Genomic DNA, 20,465 nt, shown 5'->3' on the forward strand with positions numbered 1-20,465 from the left:
AAACTATAGAACCAATGGGAATCTGTTCAACCTTTGTCGCCTTCAGGCCAGATCTAAGACCATCCCGTCGAGCTACAGTACGCGGACAACGCTTGCGTCTGCGCACAGAGGCTGAACTCCAAGTCATAATCAACATCTCCACCGAGGAGTACGGAACTTACGTTAAACACCCGTAAGACAAAGGTCCTCCACCAACCTGACCCCGCCACACAGCACTGCACCACCCCCCACCCCCCCACCCCACCACTCAATGCAGAACTTTCTCAATAGAGTACTGATATGTTAGACTAGATTTATGTGCTCAAGTCATGGCATGTGGCTTGAAGCCTGATCTTCTGACTCAGAGAAGAGAGTGCTACCACGGAGCCAAACTGAATTATTCAGAATTAAGAAATTAAAATAAAGTTTTTAATTTACAAAAGCATATTATCCAGTAATTTAAAAGACTTGCATTTATATAGCACCTTTCACGACCACCAAATGTTTCAAAACGCTTTACAGCCAATGAAGTACTTTTTGGAGTGTAGTCACTGTTATGAGAGAAACGCGGCAGCCAATTTGCGCACTGCAAGCTCCCACAAACAGCAATGTGATAATGACCAGAACTGTTTTGTTATGTTGATTGAGGGATAAATATTGGCTAGGACACCGGGGATAACTCCCCTCCCTCCTCTTCTTCGAAATAGTGCCATGGAATCTTTTACATCTACTTGAGAGCAGACAGGGTCTCGGTTTAACGTCTCATCTGACAGACGGCACCTCCGACAGTGCAGCACTCCCTCAGCACTGCACTGGAGTGTCAGCCTAGATTTGTGTGCTCAGGCCTCTGGAGAGGGACTTGAAACCACAACCTTCTGACTCAGAAGTGACTGTGCTAGCCACTGAACCACAGCTGTCACTTAAATTAATTGACTTCAAATTAGCAGGATTAGACTTTGCACAGTGAATGAATTGACAATTCTTGCAACAGCAATATTTTGCAATAAAGTGACCAAATTCAGATTCAATCTTATGATTTTATACTATAAAGAAGTCAGTCAAGCTGACTGAGGAATAGCCAAGGGTACTGGTCAACAGAAAATCAACCATCAGAATTTATTTCGTTTGTTGTAGAGATTGACATTTAAATTGCACACTTAATTCAGAATTACCAAGGCCATCGACTACATTTTCTTAGAAAAATAGACAGATTTTGGAGCTTAAATGTCAAAACACTGGCAAAAATCCTCAATCCCATTAATAAAAACAGAATTTAGCTTGTTCAGCCACTATAAATCAATAAGCCTTGATTTTGATAGTCCCTAAGCACCTGTATAAACATATCTAGGGAGAATATGAACAATATTCTCTTATATATGAAGTCATTTTAAAGTGGCAGTTACATAAAACATACAGGATTCGAAGTCTAGGTAATTAAGTGCACAAAAATAAGCTAACACATCACAAAACGGTTGAATGGTAGCAGAATCACTTCTCTCTAACCAGAAGGAAAGAACAGATGAAATAAAGCTGTGAGGCTGCCTTTCTACAAGTACAAATCAACTCAATAGCAAGCGCCGACCCTGCAATTACATTCACCTTCAGTCAATGAGCAACAGTGATTTTTTATTCTTGGGGATTTTGCAAAAACATTCTCAATCGGCCGCAGTAATGAAACACCTTGTTCAATAACTTTCATGTTTTCCTTTCTTTAAATAATGCATCAGCAACTGCCGATTTTTAGCAGAATGGCTGCGATTTCCAGCAGTCTAATTTACAGCTCAATAGTGTTTCATTAGCCACACATCAGTTCAAGCCTGCTGACTAGATTCAGTCCAAATCCATTCCTCTCCTGTGGGAGCACCACAGAAGGAATTGCTGAATACATCAATATCTATTCCATCTTAACACATCTTAAAAAGGTGGTTTGCCTTCTTTCATCATATTAGACTGCAACAAAGAACCAAGCACGGCACAGAGGCAAAAGGACTACCAAACATTTAACTATTAATAAGCTCAATATCTAATCACGTAGCATAATTATACAGATCAAGTAACCTGAGAATTTAAAAACCCTCAATCCGCAGCCGACACTGCTGAACCGTCAACCCCCCAGGCTCTGCCCCCCCACCCACCCACTTCACCGCCCCCGCCCTTATTTCGGCCCGGGTGTTTCTGGATTCGGGACGTCGGAAAGACGTTCAGAAATCCGGAAATATCTGAAATCCAGAACGGCCTCGGTCCCAAGGTTCCCAGATTTCGGATGCTCTATCTGTATGTGGCTGTGTGTCAAATTTTGTTTGGTGACGCTCCAGTGATGCGTCTTGTTTTATTACGTTTACGTTAAGGCGCTATATAAGTACAAGTTGTTGTTGAGATCCCAAACAAGTCACTACTTAAAAAATGATTGCCATTTGAACTTGGATACAAGGCCTGAAAAACTGAGTGGGGAGGGGCCGAAATTGTTCACTGCCTGAAACAAGTCGCACCTACCGCTCTTGAAGCGTTCCGTCCACCTTAATGCATGGGGCATTCTATCCGGAGAAATCCGGCTTTTTGGGTGATGTTTCCGGTCGGAGCAGTGTTGGTGTAGGCAGAGGGGCAGAAGTGCGGTCGCGTCGGAGTAGCCGCCACTAGCGGAGTGGAAGTGGGAGTTGCCAACCCTCGAAGTCATCAGCGTCATGTTAAAGGGGAGGGCCACTGCGAACTCTGCAGCCACTTCAGTGGCAAATACTGGGCCACCAGGGAGTGTTTCGGCTGGGCCAGTGACCTGGCGCCCAAGAGGGGATTGTCAAGCTGCCGAACCCGCGGGCATAATGGTCGGCCCGATCTGGCAGTTGGCCGACAAAAAAAAACGGAGTCCTTGGCAGCGGCACCTCCCCTTTAACGGCGGCCGTGCCACCAAGCCACACAAAGGGTACCGACAGCAAAAGCTATCAGTGACATCGACTGGTGGCAGCGCTGCTCTCATGGGGCAATTTTTGAACGGGAAAATTTCGGGAAGGGGTCGCTGCCGGTTGGTAAGGGGTAGGCGCGTGCACAACGCAGCGGGAAAACAGGCGGAGCAGTCCCCGACATCGCTCCAAAACTGAGGAAGGGCAATATCTAAAATGGCGGCCCCCTCCGCAGCGACTCGGAGGCCAGTCCCCAACAACCTGGGGGTGCCGCTTTCAGGCGCACACGGGCCTTATAGAAAGGGGCAATTTCGGCCCCAGGCTATCTTAGCAAAGGTACCACCGTAATAGTCAAAAGTCATGTACCTACTGCACATCTATAGTGTCACATTCCTTATTGGCATTACAAACCTGTAAGCGAAAAAATTGCAATTGGCTCAAATAATCATGGCAATTATTATACACTGAATAAGTATGTTGATTAGTTCAAATATCCGTTGATGAGTTGGGTAGCAAATGTTACAAATCAACAGAGTAAACAGTGTAAAAACAAGCAAATAAACTATTAAATTTTTTTTAATTACAAAGCTACCAAACACAAACCTGCAACTGACCAAACACAAAAAATGTTACTCGAATTTCAGCTATATTGGTTTTACAACCACTGACCACCTCTCTCGAAAAATGTTTTCAAAATCACTAAACTTAACCGTAACCCTACCTTTTTCATCTCCGAAATACCTGCATACAACCTTACTATCCTCATCCCTGGGGCCTGGGTTCTACCAGGTTCTCCATGCGAGCAGTGATTACCTGGGCTTTCCTGCCAATGTTTCCTGGGCTTGCAGCATGCTGCACCAGTTTGCAACCTGTGACAAACAGGAGAGCGCCTTTTGGGATCCTGAGTAGCAAGTCCTGCATTGAAAGTCCTTGGGACGTTTTACTACATTACAGGCGCTATATAAATGCAAGTTGTTGTTTGGCACTGAGCCTCTAGGTACAATGAAGAAACCATAATTTTTATTAACTTTAAAACAAACTCTGCAAAAAAAATTAATAGTCACGAGAAGAAAACCGAAAGGATGGACAAACTCAATTTTATTTCGACAGAAATTGTGTTCCTTTCCAGCCATAGTCCCAAATGTAAGTGTAATGAGAGAGGATTAATTAGCAATCTCATTGTGCGAGGCCCCTTGGGGAAGAGTGACCATAATATGGTGGAATTCTGCATTAGGATGGAGAATAAAACAGTTAATTCAGAGACCATGGTCCAGAACTTAAAGAAGGGTAACTTTGAAGGTATGAGGCATGAATTGGCTAAGATAGATTGGCTAATGATACTTAAGGGGTTGACTGTGGATGGGCAATGGCAGACATTTAGAGAACGCATGGATGAATTACAACAATTGTACATTCCTGTCTGGCGTAAAAATAAAAAAGGGAAGGTGGCTCAACCGTGGCTATCTAGGGAAATCAGGGATAGTATTAAAGCCAAGGAAGTGGCATACAAATTGGCCAGAAATAGCAGCGAACCTGGGGACTGGGAGAAATTTAGAACTCAGCAGAGGAGGACAAAGGGTTTGATTAGGGTAGGGAAAATGGAGTACGAGAAGAAGCTTGCAGGGAACATTAAGGCGGATTGCAAAAGTTTCTATAGGTATGTAAAGAGAAAGAGGTTAGTAAAGACAAACGTAGGTCCCCTGCAGTCAGAATCAGGGGAAGTCATAACGGGGAACAAAGAAATGGCAGACCAATTGAACAAGTACTTTGGTTCAGTATTCACTAAGGAGGACACAAACAACCTTCCGGATATAAAAGTGGTCAGAGGGTCTATTAAGGAGGAGGAACTGAGGGAAATCTTTATTAGTCGGGAAATTGTGTTGGGGAAATTGATGGGATTGAAGGCCGATAAATCCCCAGGGCCTGATGGACTGCATCCCAGAGTACTTAAGGAGGTGGCCTTGGAAATAGCGGATGCATTGACAGTCATTTTCCAACATTCCATTGACTCTGATTCCATCATTTTACCCACTACTGAGGTCAGGCTCACCGGTCTATAATTCCCTGCTTTCTCTCTCCCTCCTTTTTTAAAAAGTGGGGTTACATTGGCTACCCTCCACTCGATAGGAACTGATCCAGAGTTCCTATCGAGTGGAGGGTAGCCAATGTAACCCCACTTTTTAAAAAAGGAGGGAGAGAGAAAGCAGGGAATTATAGACCGGTGAGCCTGACCTCAGTAGTGGGTAAAATGATGGAATCAATTATTGAGGATGTCATAGCAGCGCATTTGGAAAATGGTGACATGATAGGTCCAAGTCAGCATGGATTTGTAAAAGGGAGATCATGCTTGACAAATCTTCTGGAATTTTTTGAGGATGTTTCCAATAAAGTGGACAAAGGAGTACCAGTTGATGTGGTATATTTGGACTTTCAGAAGGCTTTCGACAAGGTCCCACACAGGAGATTAATGTGCAAAGTTAAAGCACATGGGATTGGGGGTAGTGTGCTGACGTGGATTGAGAACTGGTTGTCAGACAGGAAGCAAAGAGTAGGAGTAAATGGGTACTTTTCGGAATGGCAGGCAGTGACTAGTGGGGTACCGCAGGGTTCTGTGCTGGGGCCCCAGCTGTTTACATTGTACATTAATGATTTAGACGAGGGGATTAAATGTAGTATCTCCAAATTTGCGGATGACACTAAGTTGGGTGGCAGTGTGAGCTGCGAGGAGGATGCTATGAGGCTACAGAGTGACTTGGATAGGGTAGGTGAGTGGGCAAATGTGTGGCAGATGAAGTATAATGTGGATAAATGTGAGGTTATCCACTTTGGTGGTAAAAACAGAGAGACAGACTATTATCTGAATGGTGACAGATTAGGAAAAGGGAAGGTGCAACGAGACCTGGGTGTCATGGTACATCAGTCATTGAAGGTTGGCATGCAGGTACAGCAGGCGGTTAAGAAAGCAAATGGCATGTTGGCCTTCATAGCGAGGGGATTTGAGTACAGGGGCAGGGAGGTGTTGCTACAGTTGTACAGGGCCTTGGTGAGGCCACACCTGGAGTATTGTGTACAGTTTTGGTCTCCTAACTTGAGGAAGGACATACTTGCTGTTGAGGGAGTGCAGCGAAGATTCACCAGACTGATTCCCGGGATGGTGGGACTGACCTATCAAGAAAGACTGAATCAACTGGGCTTGTATTCACTGGAGTTCAGAAGAGTGAGAGGGGACCTCATAGAAACGTTTAAAATTCTGACGGGTTTGGACAGGTTGGATGCAGGAAGAATGTTCCCAATGTTGGGGAAGTCCAGAACCAGGGGTCACAGTCTAAGGATAAGGGGTAAGCCATTTAGGACCGAGATGCGGAGAAACTTCTTCACCCAGAGAGTGGTGAACCTGTGGAATTCTCTACCACAGGAAGTAGTTGAGGCCAATTCACTAAATATATTCAAAAGGGAGTTAGATGAAGTCCTTACTACTCGGGGGATCAAGGGGTATGGCGTGAAAGCAGGAAGTGGGTACTGAAGTTTCATGTTCAGCCATGAACTCGTTGAATGGCGGTGCAGGCTAGAAGGGCTGAATGACCTGCTCCTGCACCTATTTTCTATGTTTCTATGTTTCTAAGTCATCCTAACTTCTTTCCCTGGCCCCATGCCTCAGGTCCTGAACTTCAATAGCTCATACAATTCCAACACAAATAAAGTCGTATCCTAATGCGTGTGTGTGTAAATATAGTATTAATAAGTCAGGCAGTCATAGGTTCAAGCCCCACTCCAGACCTCGGGCACTTTAATCTAGGCTAACACCAGTGTAGCACGAGAATGTGCTGTATGTTAGAGATGCTGTCTTTTGAATGAGTCAATTTTCCCCAGTGATCTGCACTGTTTTTTTGGCGCGTGCCGCTTTTTTGGCCCAAGTTAAAATATCCAAGTTTTCCCAAAGATTGTATGCCAGTGTAACTCAGTTAGTTACGATTTTTTTTAGGTTAGTTTTTTTTTGCATCATAGGGTGCGTAACCAGATGTCTGTGCCAGTTTTTCACAATTATGCAAGTTTGGCCAACTTACATTTTTCCGAGGACGGAATATGTGACCACTCCCAAAAAACCCAGAAGGGTTTAGAAAAAGCAGCGCACCTTAAAAAAAAATCGACGCACAAAGATGACTTTGTTTTTAGGTGAGGTTTTGGAGGGAGTCAAGAACACATTAAATATGCATCATGAAGCTTAATTTTTTTCAAACTTAAAATGCAGAAACCGAAAGTTTAATACAATTCTTCAATTTTGGATTTTTTCCCCCAAAGTGCCACACCACCACTGAATGTCTCCAAACTGGGCTCGAGGGTCGGCCAACAGAATCGGTCACTCGCCCGGACACGGGCTCGGCTTCACAAGAAGTCTGGGGGAATGTTGGGTGTGTGTAGAAGCCGAACTGAAGGAATGAGAATCCTTACAGTATGCAGCAGCATCAGAAGCCTTGGGGGGGGGGGAAAAAGAGTCGCGCTCATGTGTCCAGGTGAGGGAGCAATTCTGCCGGACGATCCTCGAGCCCAGTGAGGAGACGGTCAGTCAGTGGTGGGGTGGTATTTTGAAAAAAATCTAAAATTAAAAAATTACATTAGACTTGGTTACCCCAAATGTCCTAATTTGAATGCCTAGCTTCCTGTTCTAAGCAAGCGTATTGCGCATGCGCAGACCTGGTTATAATCCATACTATGACGTCGACCCTGGGGAGAGGGAGAACAAAGAAGCTTGCCCTGCTGCTTTGAGCTTCTTGTAAAGGTACAATTTAATCATGGGTGCAATATGACAATGCCATACCTCATACAAGCCTTCCGCATGATGGTGTTGCGGAGGAGACGATTGATTCAATGTCATCACATGAGGAAACTCAAGAGCACATAGGGTGATGGGCAGGAGGCCTTACCCACGTCGGATATATCGAGACAGGCATTCATATCTGCACCTGAGTGATGCAGACAGAGAGAAGGCTACGTTTCCGCAAAGAAATTGTAACCGAAATCTGTGAGTTAGTAAAAGCAGACCTGCAAACTAGAAGCATCAGGAGGACTGTTTTGTCAGTTGAAGTGAAGGTTACAGCTGCACTTTCAATCTATGCATCTGGATCATTCCAGGCCACAACTGGGGATGCGTGTGTCATTTCTTAACATGCAATACATATCTGCATTTGGCAGGTGACTGCTGCACTATATGTCCGGAGGAATGACTACATAAAGTTCCCCATGATCGCCCAGGCAATGCAAGAACGGGCAGTGGGCTTCTCCAGGATTGCTGGCTTCCCAAAGGTACAGGGTTGCATTGATTGTACTCACATCACCTTGCGAGCACCTTTGGAGGATTCCAAGATGTACAGGAACAGAAAAGTCTTCCACTCTGTTAATGTGCAGCTCGTGTGTGATGACATGCATCACATCATGTCAGTTGATGCGAGATATCCTGGGAGCACCCATGATGCATTTATCTGCCATGTTTCAGCAGCAGCCAGAAGGGCAGAGCTGGCCGCTGGGAGACAAAGGGTACGGACTCGCCACCTGGCTCATGAAGCCCCGACGCAAGAGGAAGCTGAGCGGGAATACAACATGTCGCACATTGCGACACGCAGCATAATAGAGGACCATTGGCATCTTGAAACAGCGTTTCCAATGCCTGGACTATTCCAGAGGCTACTTGCAATACTCCACTCAGATTATTGGTCAGTTCACTGTTGTGTGCTGCATGCTGCATAACTTAGCCATCATGAGGCAGCAGCAGCTGGTAGTAGAAGACCCACCTGAGGCGAGAGTGGCTGATGAGGAGGAAGATGCAGATGACGAGGAGGATGACGACGAGGAAGCCATGCAACTACCTGAACCTGGAGCACGACGCTGGAGGAGGGTGGGCTGTCGTGCCCCTTTAATGATTGCTCAAGCCTAGTGCCAGCAGCTCATCCATGAATGCTTTGCTGCCTGAAGGCTCAGCGGCAACTATTTCAAATGGACCATGTTTAAGGTTTGGACCGGTTCCGTAATGTTGTGTTGTGTTCATGGAAATTATGCAGTTATAATTGAAAATACATTTTATTCAAAAGTTAAACAAACACTTGTTTGTACCCAACTTAAATAAAAATATTCTTGCATTAAACTTTAAAGTTCAGCTAAGATCACGTACAAACTCAAATTTTTAAATTTACATAACTTACAAAAAACTTTTAATTTGAGAACAATTACAACAGTAACAACAATAACAACAGTAGCAAAGAAAGGCTGCAACCATCTCTCCTCCACCTTATTCTAAAACCGCCCGCTGCGCTTGGTCTTGGTGACTCCATCCCTGCCCACAGACGGTGGCACAGCATTTCTCAGGTTGGTACTAAGCTTATTCTTTCAACCACCTCGGTACTGCACACTTCTTGATGGCCGGAGGGAGGGGGGATTGCGGGGGGGGGGGCAGCTGGTAATGTGGAGGGCCGGCATGGGCCTTTTCAGAGGCTGGTCTGGGGATTGGAGTGGGAGTGGCAGTTGATTCTGTCAATAGGCAGAGGTCCGGGCGTGTTCCCTTAGTGCAGCAGATAACTCCGACATTCCCTCCATAGTGTGCCCTGACAGTGGATCAACTACCTCCAACATTCCCTTCCTCAAGTTCACCAACAGTGTGTCAGTTACCTGCGACATTCCCTCTTTCATGTGCACCGACATTGTATCAGCTGCCTGCGACATTCCCGGACAGTTTTCCCAATTCTCGTGAGAGTGGTGTTACTTCTCCTGACAGTCCAGATAACTCATCACACCCACCCCACTGATGGTGTCCAGGAGTGATCGTGTAAGAATATCCGCACTCATTGCCATCATCTGAACCACATTTGTTGGCTCCTGCACCTCAAGAGAGCTCTGTTGAGCTCTCCTTCCCCTCCTCACCCTGGGTATGGTTCACTGCATCCCACTGGGACCCGCAGTCTCGGATGGAGCGGCCCTGGTTGTGCCTTGCTGCATCCCACTGGGTCCCGCAGCCTTGGACGGTGGAGCCCTGGGTGTGCCTTGCTGCACCGCACTGGAATCCCCAGCCTTGGACTGTGAGAAACCATGGAATATCTCACCAACACTCATACCAATCAGGAAAAGGCCTGGCACCTCAATGGGTGGCACCTGTACCTCCACCAGAATGAGTACAAGTGTGGGCTTCATCCATCACCTCCCCCTCACCCCCATGCTCTTGGTCTGGAAGGTGAGATTGGAAGATGTTCTCCTCTTCAAGCTTGTCCGTGTCTGAACCTTCTTCTCCATCGGCTTCAGCCTAGTCAGGGTGGTCCTCAAGTTCTGCAACATATAACAGAACAGACAAATGGTTAGCAGCAGAGGAGGGGGCAGGGTGGCATCATTACACACACATAGCGCAGGCAGCAGGCTCATTTGAAGAACCACGATAAATGATAGCACATTGTTTCAACCGAAGCAAAGCTGACGGGGACATCCCCATGAACCGAGGCATGGCTAGTCCGCGCAGGACTTAACATTTAGGAAAGCCCGCAAGAAAGGGAGAGGGACTTACCCTCTACCCTTGAGTGTAGGCCCAGTTTGTGCAGTGGTGGTTGCTATTCTCCAGGCAGGACACATCAAAGCAGTGACCCTCTCTTCCAAGGGTGCCAGTGGCTGCAGATTTGCCAGGCCTCCTCCTGTTCGAGTTCAATCCCTTTTGTTGTGTGCCATCTTCCTCTGCAAAGATGAAAATGTAACTTTTGAGAGAGGGTGTCTTTCTGCTGTGTGAGACATATACAGATGGTCAGATTTACAATTGCAATTCCATTGAAGAAATGAAAATATTACTTACACTAACTACTTTACCAAAGTCCTACCACTTTTATTTGGACAGGCCTCCAGACCTCGGGGTGGTCACCATTGCACAGTAATCTTCTGCAAGTTGGTTCCAGCGTTTCTTCATTTCTTTTGGTTAAACTTTTGTGACCTCCACTGGTGTCCAGCTCGTGCCATTTGGCCTCAATTACAGTAACTAGTGCCTCCACTTCAACCTCTAAGAAATTCTTGGTCCTTGAGCCGCGTTGCAACTTGTATTACAGCTCCGATTTTTCCAATGAGAATTAAAGTTTTCACACACAACTGGCTCCTCAAAAATGGCCGATTGCAGACTGGGAGCTGTACTGGGTATGTACGCCCATCACAATCACATCAAAAACATTTTTTCCCACACATGCGCAGAAGGGAGGGGGCATAGTTTTTTTGGCGCAGACATTTGGCTCCACTCCGCGAAGCTAAAGGACCGGCTGCGCGGCACCAATTTCAAAAAATAGAACAGGGAAACTTGCTAGTTATTTTTTTGTAGTAGTCGGGACCAAAAAAAAAGGTATAACTCTTGCAGTACGCAAAAAAACGGCATCGTGGAAAATTGAGCCCATAATACTGAGGTCTCACCCGCCTATTATTTATTTATCTTTCAACTAACACCATCCAAGCAGATTATCTTGTCTTGATGCTCAATACTGTTTGAGACTTAGCAAATTGGCTGCTGCATTTGCCTATAAAAAAGACTGACTACATTTCAAAATAAATGAATTGCCTGTGAAGTGCTTTGATATGTCCCGAGGACATCAAAGATTCTATGTAAATGCAAGTTTATGCTTTCTTAACAGAGAATAAGCTCCAACCTAATCAGGACAAACATAGACAGGCCACAGAACACAAAGAAGATTAATTAGTACACTCACAGGTGCATCTCTGTTGCCTTCCTATCCCAGCTCGAGCGCCTTCTCCCTCCCAACACGGATTCAGACTGCCAGGTTCCACACAAACGTGACAGGATGACACACAACCCATTTCCCCCACCCCAGAGTAAGGCGCAGTCACTTCTGCAGAGGTCTGGAGCCTGTGTCTGACAAATAGGTTCTCACAGCAGATGAGAGGAAAAGGAAAAGGTATAGAATACACAGAAAGACAGACACACAGATATAAAGGAAGATAAAGGGCTCAATTTTCCCCAATTATCTGCGCCGCTTTTTTGACGTGCTCCTTTTTTTTGGGGAGTAAATTAAAATCTCCAAGTTTCTGCGCCAGCGTAAATCACTTAGGTACGATTTTTTTTTAACCTCATTGGGGGCGTAACCTGCCACCCGTGCCAATTCTGGCTATTTAAGCAAGTTTGGCAAACTACAATTTTTTTTTTTTTTTAAAGACAGCGTATATGACCGTTCTGAAAAACCTTCTGGGCAATTAACAAAATCAGCTCAGGTAAGAGAATCAGCGCAGAAGATCCAGTTCTACGGCCGGGACAGCAGAGGCTGGGTGGGGGGGGGGGGGGGGGGGGCGGGGGGCAGAGAAGCATTCAGCCCGGGCTAGGAGCAGCACTGGCTCAGGGGAGGCCTTTTGGTTTGGGCTAGGAGGCACCGGCGGAGGAGGAGGGGTCTTTCGGCCCGGGCTAGGAGCGGCACCGGCCACCAGCAAGGGGGGAGGGGGTGGGGGCCTGTGGAAGAAAATGATCTAAGCCCTATTTTTAAGGAAAGGGTTAAGTGCACTTCTTGCTGAGTTAATTAAATTAGTGGAGCTAGAAAAGAAAACACCCAAACCTCTCAGATCTTGGAACAAAGAATGCTGTAAATACATGACTATCTAGTGTTTACATGAGTTTCCAGATACCCTGCTTATCAGAATACGGACAGGGAGAAACTATGCAAGGACAAGATAAAAGTCTGCCTCCTGAAATGACCTTTGTATTTACAGGATGTATGATTAATGCTCATATGAGGTGTTTTAGATAAAGTTCTTGCTTTGATTGCATTTACAAGAATGTATGAATAATGTACTTGTGTGGTGTGTTTTAGATAAAATTCCTGTTTCAACTGTATAAAGATAGAGCGGGTTTTCTTGTAAAATTCAGAGTATTTGCCTCGGTGCGGACTGAGCAAGCTCTCCGAGATATCTCGTTTGTAAAATAAAATTCTCTCGAAGCACGACTCTGAAAGCCTCCGCCTGAGTTAATTTAAGCTAAAATTTCCTCGACAGGGCCTTTCCAATTCTTAGTTAACTGAATAGACTTTTGGCACAAAGATTCTTTAATATTTTCATGTTGGTAAGCTGTTGCCTTAAGTAGCTGCAATGTGCAAGGTGCTTGTGCAGGTTGCTGTGAGCTGGCCAGAATGTCTTGTATGATTCACTTTCGAGTCTCAGCCCTCCTTGTGTCCCTCGTTGCCCTGGCAACCCAATCTTTTTGGCACAGATCTTAGGCTCCATCCACAGAGCTCAAGGACAATCTGCACCGGGCCACATTCACAAGTTAAAACAGGGAAGTTTGCAATTTTTTTTTTTGGAGTAGTTGGGCACAAAAAAAAAAAAATCGCCCAATATGTCGAGGAACCAACTAGGGGGGAGGCCGTCTTAGACTGGGTGTTGTGTAATGAGAGAGGATTAATTAGCAATCTCATTGTGCGAAACCCCTTGGGGAAGAGTGACCATAATATGGTGGAATTCTACATTAGGATGGAGAATGAAACAGTTAATTCAGAGACCATGGTCCAGAACTTAAAGAAGGGTAACTTTGAAGGTATGAGACATGAATTGGCTGGGATAGATTGGCGAATGATACTTAAGGGGTTGACTGCGGATGGGCAATGGCAGACATTTAGAGACCGCATGGATGAACTACAACAATTGTACATCCCTGTCTGGCGTAAAAATAAAAAAGGGAAGGTGGCTCAACCGTGGCTATCAAGGGAAATCAGGGATAGTATTAAAGCCAAGGAAGTGGCATACAAATTGGCAAGAAATAGCAGCGAACCCAGGGACTGGGAGAAATTTAGAACTCAGCAGAGGAGGACAAAGGGTTTGATTAGAGCAGGGAAAATAGAGTATGAGAGGAAGCTTGCAGGGAACATTAAGACGGACTGCAAAAGCTTCTATAGATATGTAAAGAGAAAAAGGTTAGTAAAGACAAACGTAGGTCCCCTGCAGTCAGAATCAGGGGAAGTCATAACGGGGAACAAAGAAATGGCAGACCAATTGAACAAGTACTTTGGTTCAGTATTCACTAAGGAAGACACAAACAACCTTACGGATATAAAAGGGGTCAGAGGGTCTAGTAAGAAGGAGGAACTGAGGGAAATCCTTATTAGTCGGGAAATTGTGTTGGGGAAATTGATGGGATTGAAGGCCGATAAATCCCCAGGGCCTGATGGACTGCATCCCAGAGTACTTAAGGAGGTGACCTTGGAAATAGCGGATGCATCGAGTCATTTTTCAAAATGCCATAGACTCTGAACCAGTTCCTATGGAGTGGAGGGTAGCCAATGTAACCCCACTTTTTAAGAAAGGAGGGAGAGAGAAAACAGGGAATTATAGACCGGTCAGCCGGACATCGGTAATGGGTAAAATGATGGAATCAATTATTAAGGATGTCATAGCAGCGCATTTGGAAAGAGGTGACATGATAGGTCCAAGTCAGCATGGATTTGTGAAAGGGAAATCATGCCTGACAAATCTTCTGGAATTTTTTGAGGATGTTTCCAGTAGAGTGGACAAGGGAGAACTACTTGATGTGGTGTATTTGGACTTTCAGAAGGCTTTCGACAAGGTCCCACACAAGAGATTAATGTGCAAAGTTAAAGCACATGGGATTGGGGGTAGTGTGCTGACGTGGATTGAGAACTGGTTGGCAGACAGGAAGCCAAGAGTAGGAGTAAATGGGTACTTTTCAGAATGGCAGGCAGTGACTAGGGGGTTCTGTGCTGGGCCCCAGCTGTTTTTATTGTACATTAATGATTTAGACAAGGGGATTAAATGTAGTATCTCCAAATTTGCGGATGACACTAAGTTGGGTGGCAGTGTGAGCTGCGAGGAGGATGCTATGAGGCTGCAGAATGACTTGGATAGGTTAGGTGAGTGGGCAAATGCATGGCAGATGAAGTATAATGTGGATAAATGTGAGGTTATCCACTTTGGTGGTAAAAACAGAGACACAGACTATTATCTGAATGGTGACAGATTAGGAAAAGGGGAGGTGCAACGAGACCTGGGTGTCATGGTACATCAGTCATTGAAGGTTGGCATGCAGGTACAGCAGGTGGTTAAGAAAGCAAATGGTATGTTGGCCTTCATAGCGAGATGATTTGAGTACAGGGGCAGGGAGGTGTTACTACAGTTGTACAGGGCCTTGGTGAGGCCACACCTGGAGTATTGTGTACAGTTTTGGTCTCCGAACTTGAGGAAGGACATTCTTGCTATTGAGGGAGTGCACCGAAGGTTCACCAGATTGATTCCCGGGATGGCGGGACTGACATATCAAGACAGACTGGATCAACTGGGCTTGTATTCACTGGAGTTCAGAAGAATGAGAGGGGATCTTATAGAAACGTTTAAAATTCTGATGGGTTTAGACAGGTTAGATGCAGGAAGAATGTTCCCAATGTTGGGGAAGTCCAGAACCAGGCACAGTCTAAGGATAAGGGGTAAGCCATTTAGGACCAAGATGAGGAGAAACTTCTTCACCCAGAGAGTGGTGAACTTGTGGAATTCTCTACCACAGAAAGTTGTTGAGGCCAATTCACTAAATATATTCAAAAAGGAGTTAGATGTAGTCCTTACTACTAGGGGGATCAAGGGGTATGGCGAGAAAGCAGGAATGGGGTACTGAAGCTGCATGTTCAGCCATGAACTCATTGAATGGCGGTGCAGGCTCGAAGGACCGAATGGCTTACTCTTGCACCTATTTTCTACGTCCATAACTCTTCAACTACGCCAAAAATCTGCAATGTGGAAAATTGAGCCCCGAGGCATTGAGTGTAAAATGTAGTGAGAAAAACAAACTGCGCGCGAGGCATACAGAAGAACAAACTTGCACAGAGATGACAGATGCAGTCAGAAAGTGAGAGTGTCTCTGTGAGTCAGAAACAAAGCCAGAGATTGGGCTAGATTTTCACTCATTCATAGTCAATGGCTTGACAGCAAGGGAGAGAGAAACCAAGAGAAAACAGAACAATGCAAGAGTGGAAAATAAAGGGTAAGACAATAAGAATGAGACAATTACATGAAGGGATCCTATTTTGTGCTCATGAGTAATACAATTGGGAGATGCACCATATTTTACATTTCACCATACAACCTATGGGTTTTTTAAAAAAAGCATAATACAGGTATTTTCCCCAGCTTACTGTGAGCAATGCCACAGAGACCTGCTCATGGGAGTTTAAAAATTGTTTCATGTATTTTATTCAACACAAATTTCCAGAATTTCATTTAGGCTACTCTGTTGAACACTGAGAATGTTGAGGCCTTGGTCACTTTTGGTTTGTTAAGATTTTCCTCAAAATGAAAGAAATTCTCCATTAAATGGAGAATTAACATTCTGCTGATTGGAAAAGACTGGAAATTTTTCAATAATTAATCAACAGTAAAATATGTTTTTACTTGTTCTCTATAACATGAAAGCAATTATTAATAATAATAAAACAAAAACATGGAGCAGAATGTACTAACCTTGGTTCCAAATAAATACTGTGGCTGTGCATTTGGTTGCTTATCTCTTTGAAACTCTTGGGAGAAGGGCAGTATAGTACGCACAAACCTGTGGGAGAAAGAATAATAATGAAAAACATAATTTTTATTGAAAGCAATACATTATTTTCTTGCATCAGCATTATTAGTGTGGCACATGGTGCAAATATATTTAAGGTTTAAAAAATCCACAAAATTAAGCTCTTCTATAGTTAAAACTCTCCATACAGCTAAGTCGACCAGGCAGAATCCAGGTTTGATCTTCAGTTTAAGCTGATCTTGGTTGCCGTATTGGTGACTGGCTTCAGTGCCTCGGGTTCGATGGGGTGTGGGGTGTGGGGGAAAGGGAATGGGAAAATCAGTCTCATTGCTATTCACTGACCACTGTTAGAAAAGACCACCGCCCCTCCACCCTGGTCAATTTGCACTTATATACCACCTTTTACATCCTCAAGTTGTCCCAAAGTGCTTTATGCAAAGTGCAGCAGCTAATTTTTACACAGCAATGTCCCACAACCAGCAATGAGGTAAATGAACAGGTAATTTTTTTTTTGGAATGATACTGGTTGGGGAATAAATGTTGGCCAGAACACCAGGAGATTCTATTGCTCTTCTTCGAATAATGTCTTTTGCATCCACCTGCGGGAGCATGCAGGGTCTCAGTTCAACATCTCATGCAAAAGATGGCATCTCTGACAGTCCAACATTCCCTCAGTAACACATGAAAATATCAGCATGTGCTCAAGTTTCCAGAGTGAGTCGTGAACCCACGACCGCCTGACACAGAGGCAAGAGTGCTATCCGAGCCAAAGCAGTTTGCTGGCACTCTGGTTCTAGGTTCACACAAGAAGGATGGCCATTTGGTTGAAATACAGGAAGGCAGATGGCACCCATGCAACCATAACCAGCCAACTCCGACAGGAGAGGAGGAGAGGAAGGCAGAGAGTTGGCCAAAAAGAGATTAAGTGATCGTAGCACCGATGTGCTGTTTGAGACACCTTCTGTGAAGTGCTCTGGGACATCCCGAGGATGTGATAAAGCAGTTTATAAATGCAGGTTACTTCTTATTGTGACATCAAAGTTGGAAAAACAATGACAAAGCCAGCAGGAAAGGAACCCTAAAACTTTCCATTCTAATATCCATCATCAAAATACCTTACCACAGTTAAGCAGACTACTTTAATTATTAAAAGCGAAATTATTCACTGGAATGCTCTTCAAAAAAATAGGTTACATGGCAGGCAAGCTAATGGAATACTGGCATCCAACTAGAAACATTACTGTACACATCTAAAAATACAGCAAGGACAAAAATAAATGAATGTTTCTTTGTGTGAAGTTATGAAAACTGACTTTAAAAAAAAACAAAGCTGACAAGATGAATGGGTTACAAGCAATAATATATGCATTAAAACATAATGATGTTAGCTGTTAAGAGGACAACTATTCAAAGTGAAACAAAACAGATAATCTAACTTAAAAAAGCAGTTGTTTCAAAGATACTGGGAACATCTGACTAATTATCACAAATGAATATGATGCTCACCTCTAAACCAATTATTCCATTTTCCACTATATGAGTAACATTAAAAACACACAGATCCCCAAACACTGGCAGACTTATGGGTTCCATTGATGTGTGTATTGTGAAAGATGGCATTTAGCAATGGAGATAAAGGGCTAGACTTTCCACTTTGCTGGCTATCACCCAAAAAATGGGCGATGTTCCAGCCTTACTGATCGTTGGAATATTGCCCATTTTTTTGTCCGTGATTTTCGCCTCGGTGAAAGGCCAGCGATGTGAAATAGGCGAAGTTGAAGGTCAGCGATGTTACGTGGGCCCAGCGATAGGTCAGCGATGTGGAAGGTGTCATGTATTTAACTGTCATTGTAACCCATGTATAAACTGACCTAAGTTGTACACCGTGAGAACATTGACCACTAGGTGGTGAACTTGTGGGAGACACTCCTAACCTGGACTTTCAGGTATAAAAGGGGAAGCTCCACCCACCTTCATCACTTCAGTGCTGGCTAATAAAGGTTACTGGTCACAGACTGACATCCTCTCTAGTATGGGCCTCGTGTGCGTTTATACTGTATAGTAAGGACATATTAGAAGGCAAAAACTTCCCAAGCAACGGCCTTCTGCGCATGCAAGTTTTTTTTGGTGGACAGCTTTTCCCGCAGTGCGGGAGGTCAGGGGTCATCCAAACATGCGCAGATACTGCCTGGAAATGTAGCATTTACTGCCATGATTATTTGGTTGTGGTTCAACAACGAGCTGCACATTCAGGGAGTGGAATCCCTTTCCGTTCCGAAACACTTCCGGGTTCTGTAAAAGGGCTTTCAGTGCGATGTGCGTGCAGTCTATTGCTCCCTGCACCTTGGGGAAGTTTGCTATTCTCGAGAATCCCCAAAGCCCTCCTGGTTTGTGCCTCCCTGGTCACAGGGAAGCTTATAAACTCCATCCTGCGAGCCTAAAGGGCTTCAGTCACCTGTCGAATGGAGCAGTGTGTGGCGTGCTGAGAGATACCACAGATGTCGCCAGCTGAAGCCTAAAAGGATCCAGATGCATAGAAGGATAGTGCCGCAGTAACCTTTACCTCAACGGGCAGTGCGGTTCTGATGGTGTTGGTAGGCTGCAGATCACCCTTGATGAGCTGGCATATCTCATCGATGACCTCCTTCCGGAAGCGCAGCCTCCTAAGACACGCGTTTTCAGACAAGTTGAGGTAAGATTGCTTTTCCCTGTACATTCGTCAGTTGTACGTTCGCCTCCTCTGCCTCCTCTTCGATTGATCCTTTCAGCGTGTGAGCAGTTACAAGTAATGGCAGAGAAGCTATAGGCCCCATCACTATCACTAATTTCACTTGCTATAAATGCCCTTTTTAGTAATAAAATGCCTAATCTACTAAAATAAAAGCTAATATTATAATTATTAAATATAAATATAAATGTGAGTGGATCTATCAGTAAAAGACCCTTAAATAACTCTCAAATTATAAGCTCTCCTATTTTAGCAGCATCCTTCCTTCCTCCGACATTCAAAATGGCGTCCGTAGTGCCCAGTTCTGTGAGGAAAAGCAACTATTCTCCAGCGATGTTCTCAGCGAGCGATCAGCCCGGCGATGTGCCGAAAGTTGGGTTGGGCGATGTGCGCGCGATCACCTCAGCAAAAGTTGGGAGGAGAATTTTCCGGCGATGTTCCAGCCTAACTTTCCACTTTTCAGTCAAAATGGGCGACAGCAGGCCATTTTGGGCGATATATGGGCACGAGGCCAGCGATGTGAAGTGGAAAGTCTAGCCTAAAGGATTTGGATGCAACTGTTGACCAAGTATATATTCAATGCAAAGTTATCAACAAAACTAATGCGGTATTATGGTATGTCTTAAGGTCAATTTTATTAAACTGGTGAGGTCACAATTGAGATAATGGCCAGAATTTTAATTTGGAGGCGGGTAAGTGGAAAGGCATTTACCTATGGATCCAGCAGTCCTCGCCTCCTTTTTGCTGGCGGGCTCGCTGAGGCCTGGGAAACCTGCTCGCCCACAGTTAAATTTTAAAAGGTGGATCACCATGTGGCACGGAGCCTCATTATATTTAAAATGCCTACCGCCTCTTGGGAGCCGATTGGCTGTCCGTCTCCCATTCCACCTTCGTTAAAACCGGAAGTGGATGGGTTGGGGTTGGGACTCAGATTTTTAACTCTTTTTAAAAAAAAAAGGCACACCCATTTCACTGATATCTGTAAATAAGTACCGAATTTCTTAAAAGACTCTTTACATGCAGCACTTTCACATTATGAGTATTATAATTTACATATGATTACTAATCAATTTGAAAAGGGGTCCTTCAATCAAAAAAGTTTGAGAACCATTGATCTAGCGTACAAGTAGTTACTTAGTAATAGTACTTATTATTGTCTACGAAGCTGTTTGAGCCAAAGTAAAGGCATGCTAAAGAAAGCAACTGGTCAACAGCATATAATGCAAGATAAAAGAGTGATAAATTCTTGGGTGCTTCCCATTTAAATTTTTTAATTCTCTATTTTATCTATTTTTTTGAATCTGTAACTTGGCCAGCGCTCGAGTGTTAACATTGTCTG

General features: G+C 44.5%; 1 protein-coding gene across 1 annotated transcript in view; it reads right to left on the minus strand.

Annotated features, from left to right (window-relative positions):
* The window catches only part of cyfip1 (cytoplasmic FMR1 interacting protein 1), a 232,925-nt gene that overhangs the window by 81,312 nt on the left and 131,148 nt on the right, over nt 1-20,465 (minus strand). The window contains exon 24 of the mRNA XM_070892474.1: nt 16,341-16,428. Coding sequence (XP_070748575.1) covers nt 16,341-16,428 — 88 coding nt within the window. The remainder of the gene's footprint in view (nt 1-16,340; nt 16,429-20,465) is intronic.

Source organism: Pristiophorus japonicus, chromosome 10, assembly GCF_044704955.1.
Source record: "Pristiophorus japonicus isolate sPriJap1 chromosome 10, sPriJap1.hap1, whole genome shotgun sequence".
In the NCBI taxonomy this organism is placed as follows: domain Eukaryota; kingdom Metazoa; phylum Chordata; class Chondrichthyes; family Pristiophoridae; genus Pristiophorus; species Pristiophorus japonicus.